This window comes from Bubalus bubalis, chromosome 8, assembly GCF_019923935.1.
Source record: "Bubalus bubalis isolate 160015118507 breed Murrah chromosome 8, NDDB_SH_1, whole genome shotgun sequence".
Lineage (NCBI taxonomy): Eukaryota > Metazoa > Chordata > Mammalia > Artiodactyla > Bovidae > Bubalus > Bubalus bubalis.
The window spans coordinates 53451924-53457923 of NC_059164.1; the positions used below are offsets into that span (position 1 = coordinate 53451924).

The 6000-nt window shown below is 35.0% G+C and overlaps 1 protein-coding gene across 14 annotated transcripts in view; it reads right to left on the reverse strand.

Annotated features, from left to right (window-relative positions):
* The window catches only part of FOXP2 (forkhead box P2), a 661296-nt gene that overhangs the window by 32352 nt on the left and 622944 nt on the right, over nt 1–6000 (reverse strand). For 13 of the 14 annotated variants that reach the window (XM_044946650.2, XM_044946656.2, XM_044946649.2 and 10 more), the window contains 2 exons: nt 5241–5310; nt 4336–4499 (listed from right to left, as the gene is read on the reverse strand). In XM_044946650.2, the coding sequence (XP_044802585.1) occupies nt 4336–4499; nt 5241–5310 (234 nt within the window). Of the gene's footprint in view, nt 1–1250; nt 2329–4335; nt 4500–5240; nt 5311–6000 lie in introns of those variants that run through there. The other variant, XM_044946661.2, reaches the window with a different exon arrangement.

Below are 6000 nucleotides of genomic sequence, written 5' to 3' on the forward strand. Positions count from 1 at the left end.
ATATACACATCCTAGATTTGATAAGGTAAGTGTAAACAGATGCCATGACTCCTTCCAAGCAAAACCCCCACAAGACTAATTAAGAGAAGCAACTGGCTCCCTGTAATATGAATGTGCAAAATTAAAGCATGATAAATTGATATTTACATAAATATTAAACCATTCTTTTATACACTGTCCATGATCTTCTCAGATATGTCATGAGTGGTTCAATGAATGGCTTTTTCTTCAAATGGAGAAAGTATTCAGAGGCTAAATTCCAACACTTTAAAATGACACACACACAACAGTCTTTATCTGTTTGACCACTGCCTCTAGAATGTGAGAAATGATTTTGTGATAAACAGTCTTATTTTTAAACAAGCATTTCTACACAAATCTTTAGAGTTGAAGCAGGAAAAAACAAGCAAAAACACTTACAGGTGCTGTTAGATTTACATTAACCAAACGGTCTCTATCCAGTTCCTCAGTTCTCTAATGCTGCAGCTATCTGTTTAATTTTACCTTAAATTTTTCTAAGGCCCTTTCTCCTCCTTTATTCATTTTGGTAAGCTGAGCTCATCACCATTTTTCCCCTTGAGCCTGTTCTCTCATGCCCTCTCTTGGTGGGCTTTTAAAGTTGCTACGAAAGTGAAAGTGAAAGGGGCTAAGTTGTGTCTGACTCTTTGTGACCCCTTGGACTGTACCATGGATTTCTCCAAGCCAGAATATTGGAATGGGTGGTTGTTCCCTTCTCCAGCGGATCTTCCCAGCTCAGGGATAGAACTGGGTTCCCTGAATGGCAGGCAGATTCCTTACCAGCTGAGCTACCAGGGAAGCCCTTAAAGTTGCTATGATTTTTCTGAATTGTCTTCTTTGTCCTCAGCATTCAATCAGTTGTCTTGTCATGGATTCCTTGCCCTCCACAGGCTGTCTTGCACTTAAGTCACATACTGAATCCTGCAAGGATTCATTTTCTGCTTCGAATCTCTCCCAACTTCAGAATGTCTTGCCTCACATTAGTTTTATTCAGGCATGGTTCACTCAGTACACCCTCAGATTACTCATTCTAAAGCACATTTCGGATTATGTGAAACTCAAGCCCATAACATTAACAAGCTCCATACTGACTAAAACAAACATCATAGCTTGATCTTCAAAGCACTCAACGATCTCGTCTCCTTTCATATATTCCAAATTCTATTTCCCTTTTTATATTCCAAATTCTGGTCAACCACGTATTCACTGTTCTCCAGACAGATATCATGTGCTCTTGCTCTGGGCTGATATTCTTTTATTTGAATTGTTCATTGCCTCCAACCTCAGATTACATCTTAGCTCAAACATCTCTTATCTCACTGACTCTGAGGAAGGTGCTCCCTACCATAAACTCCTGTCTTACATTCTTTCACTTTATTGGATCTGCTTACTTCATGAATTATAAGAGGAGGTGGAAGCAAAAGAAAAGGGACTATCAAGGAAAGTAACCACACAGTTATGGAGTGCCTACAAAAAACGTATTAAAATGCAGAATATTTTTATATTGTTTATGATCTCCTCTATAGCAATAACGAAGTATTACAAGAAATAATATAAGTCAGTAACTCTGAACACAGCACTATGAGGGACACAAGGAACAATTTATTATGTTCCAGGCACTCATTTCATTTTCAAGAATCCAATGAGGTTCATATTATTACGACTTACCTCACTTTCAGCTGAGAAAGCTGAGGAAAGAAATAAATCTTAGCTATGAAGTGCTAACTCTGGGATTGGAACCCCCACAATCTATCACCAGAGCTCAAATACTAGGCCTCTCTGCCTCTTGCTAACAATTGCATCAGCATAATTTACCCCTTGCCTCCCCCTCACCAATAACAAGGACCATACCGTGATTTCATTTCAGGACATATGACTGTGCTATTGAAATGTAAAAAACAAACAAAAAACCTTTCACTTCTGTCTAATTTTAAAAGAACTTTGAAGTGCATTCAATTATATGCAGCCAAATTTTGATGAGAGAATTAGATAAAACTTTTTCTTTGTCTTATGATGTACATTAAATGCCTTAACATTCTTTATTTCCAAGCATCTTAAAACTCTACAAAGATGAAGATATAGAATATTGAAGTTACATTCCATCAATAATATTTGACATCGAATGTAGAAAATGTTAATGGCAGCAGCAGAAACAGATTCAAAGAGAGAATGCTGACCAATATTCTGCAAGATAATTAAATATATGGTTATAATTTATACAACTTAGGAAAAGACAAAATTTAGTCTTCTTCCAATTTTTGTCTTTTCTGAATCTATTTCCAGTAAGCCAAGGGAAGCTTTCCTTTGATTCTGTATGGAAAAGACACATAAATATTTCTCACATGCATTAATTCATATAAGCATAAAATGTACAATAAATGTGGCAGAACATTGGACATTACTCAACTTTTATATACGGTTTTATGCACACTATTTTTTCTGAGATATTTTATAATTAAAGTGCAACTTAATAAAATGAAAAGTCAAAAATAGCAATTGACAAACAAAAACTACTACTAATCTATCAATGCTGTGATTTAGCCCAATTATTATTTCAGGTTCTAAAATACAGCATTTAATGAACTATTTTATTGAGTCAGTCAGTTTTTTAATGTTAATATTCTTATCATTGGACACAAGTTTTAAAAACCACCTCCCTACATACTCTTTACATATAATTCACAACAACCCCTATAGATCACATAGGAGCTCAAAGAGTTGCATCGATAGCTTAAACACTTTCATTACAAATACATTTCATTTGTCTGAAATACGTATTTTTTAAAGAGGGAAAACATGATCTAACTCTTGTTTGCTCTTTAAAGTTTTATTGTTTTAGCATTTTATACAGGGAGTGAGCATTAGCATACTCAGGAGAATGGCTGAAAGTAAAGGTATCAAGCTACCCACTGCATGGCTGAGAGGATAAAGCAGGGATATAAAAACTTTTGTCAGATTGTACACTTTCCTCATGTTAGAGTACTGCTACTCTCAAGAGCATACATTCATGTTCTTTCTACTTCGAGTTTTATTACTTCTTTTGTATTATTTAATACATCTAAAGACACTTTCAAAAGACAAATTTTTCCATTTTGAAAAAGTAATGGTTTGGAACCTGATAAAATACATTAATGTTCACCGTGTGTCTTTCACAAAGGTGATAGAGTAAAAGTGCTATAAAGCAATTAGGCATACAATCTTAAAGACATTAATATGTCAAATAAAATGAGATGTCTAAAAAGTCAACAAAAATAATATCCTGTGAAAGGTCAAATGCAAATAGGCCCCAAGAAAGACCGTATTTCTCTTTCAGGCCTCTGACTAGATATTTAGTGAAAAAATACGGGAAGAAAATATAAGAATGAGAGAAAGTACTGTTGTTACCTCAATAACTTGAAAATAGAAGTACATGATGTTTAACTCTCAGAAGTATGGACATTAAGTTACAATACATCCTAACTAAAGGAACTGTTCAGGATTCAGATTCTAATTTTCCCTCCTGAACTCTAAGTTTTAACAGGGTCCATACTTTTTAGTAAACAAGAAACTGATATGCTTGGCTTATTGAATAAGGCCAGGCATTTTTTTCAAGTGTCATACACATTTCTGAAATCCACAATACATCAATTTTTAATACATCTACTCTCTCAGCTCCATTAAAAAGATGGTAGGGGAAAGATTTTAGAGTAATTAATGATATAGTTAGCTGCTAAATATTAATAGGAATCGTAGTCTTGCATAAAATATAACATATAAACCTTGCCAATACAGACGCACCAGTAATTAAAGTTGAATATATAATTACACTGATTTATAAGACAGGCAAAAAGTTACACTTTACTAGCTTCTATGTAAACTGTGGCTAACAGTTAAACTTTGCATTTTACGGTTTATAAAAATGGGCAATATCTTGACTACAGTTCATAAATGGTTTAGAGACCTGTAATAGTAGTAAAAATTATGACAACTTATTCCATCATGAATAGTCTTATTGCACCATACAAACCAAACTGTGATAATGATCCATAAGATGAAGACTTATCTTAGACACTTCTATACACCCAAGAGGATGTTAGTAGCACTAAGAATTTGTAGAGGACTGCTAGTCCAGCCATTACAGGACACTGGAGAGAATCTAAAAGCTGTATTAAAAGCAATTCTGATACACTTTTTAATATCATGAACCTGGTGAAGTTTAACTCCATTTAAATTTGTATTTTTTACTTATACACTATTCAAAACTTCAGAAGACTACTAAATTTTAGAAGCATGGGCATATAGGTTCTTCCCCTTATGGAGTCTGTTAGCCCCACTTACATGTGCGGCTGAGGCGAGCAGCCTGGGCTGCTGTTCCCATTGCTGTCGATATGATCCAGGGAACCGTTGAGGTCTTCGTGGACAGCCTGCAGCAGGCCGCTGGAGGCGTTATTGATCAGCCCGGGGTTACTTAGCAAAGGTAAACTGCTCTCTGCCAAGGCAGCCTAGTGAAATGAAGAGGGTGTAAAACAACTTTGGAAATGCCCTTTCAAATAATTTTTAAAACGTCTATCTTCTATTGGTTTTCAATTCTGATACAGGTATTTCAAAGGCATTTCGATAAAATGTATGGGAAAGACAAAGGTTCCTAACTGGCAACTTGTGGCAGCAACACCAAGGAAATTAAGTGTGACATTCAAATAGAAACAACTGTTCTCCCAGCAAACTTTCTCATTCAGCTTCCTATATAATGAAAGAGCATCCTCACATGAAGCAAAATACCCCAAGATAATATAAGCAGTTGCTCTGCTTTTTAAAAATGACCAGAACTTAACTCAAAATAAAGAAGTCCTGACATTTGCCTCCTCTGCATAAAAATTATATATTATAATTAAACTTTAAAGTTTTTGCCACAAGCACCATGTTCCCCAACACTATGATGTGAAATCATTTATGACAGCCTGGATAAATATTAATGCATAGCCACATGCATTTGCAAAAGCTTCTATCAATCTAGCATTTGCAGAAAAACCGAGTGTTCCAGATTTTGCCACAGGGTGTCCTTCTTGCTTCTTCACATCAAAAGTAGCTTGAATTAGAACCAGTGCTTCCTATAGTACTAGGTACTACAACTTACTTGGATGATAAACCAACTATTAAGAATAATCACAATCCCACCTAAATACAAAGTCATGCCAAAAAATTCAGATACAAGGATAATGAGAAGCCACATTTAATGATATTACCTGCAAACTGGCATTCAGAGCTGCTCCATAGCCTAAACTGGTAGGTATGTTTTTTACTAAGGTTGGGCTTCTGCAAGAAAAAAAAGATGATTTATTAGTTAAAATGTAAAGAATGTGTATCTCGACAAACTCAGCTAAAAAGATATGTTCTGATTTGTTGCCTCACACTACTAGTACAGAACGGATGTATATAAGACCACAGAAATCAGGTGATACAGTTCAAACATGTAATTTTTTACACAGTACACACACACACACACATCAATCTGGCTTAGGAAATATATAAATTTAATCCAGGAACCTAAGTAATGAAACTTTATCTAGACTATGGTGTGGGGGCAAAGTAGAACATGACCTTGAGGATCCCCCAAACTGTGGAGGTTTTTACAGCAAGGTGGAGGTTTTACATCCAAGAGGAACAACATTCATATAAAATTTTTAAAATGTAAATATACAACACAATTACCAATTTGATGCAATCAGGAAATAATTAATGGTTAATTTCTGGAACACCATGAATTAACATAACAAATTACCATAGTTAATTGAATGACAACATAATGGATTAACTATTTCTTGAATGCAGAAATTAGCACATCCTTGACTACAGAAATAAAAAATGAAGGGCTAAAGAGCAGATAAAATACATTAAGGTCACGTCTTCAGAGAAGGTAGCAGCAGTTGGGGGAGCAGGTAAATGCTACATGGAGTTAATTTATTGAGTCCCAAATGTATTCTATTATATTTCTGACTTAAATTT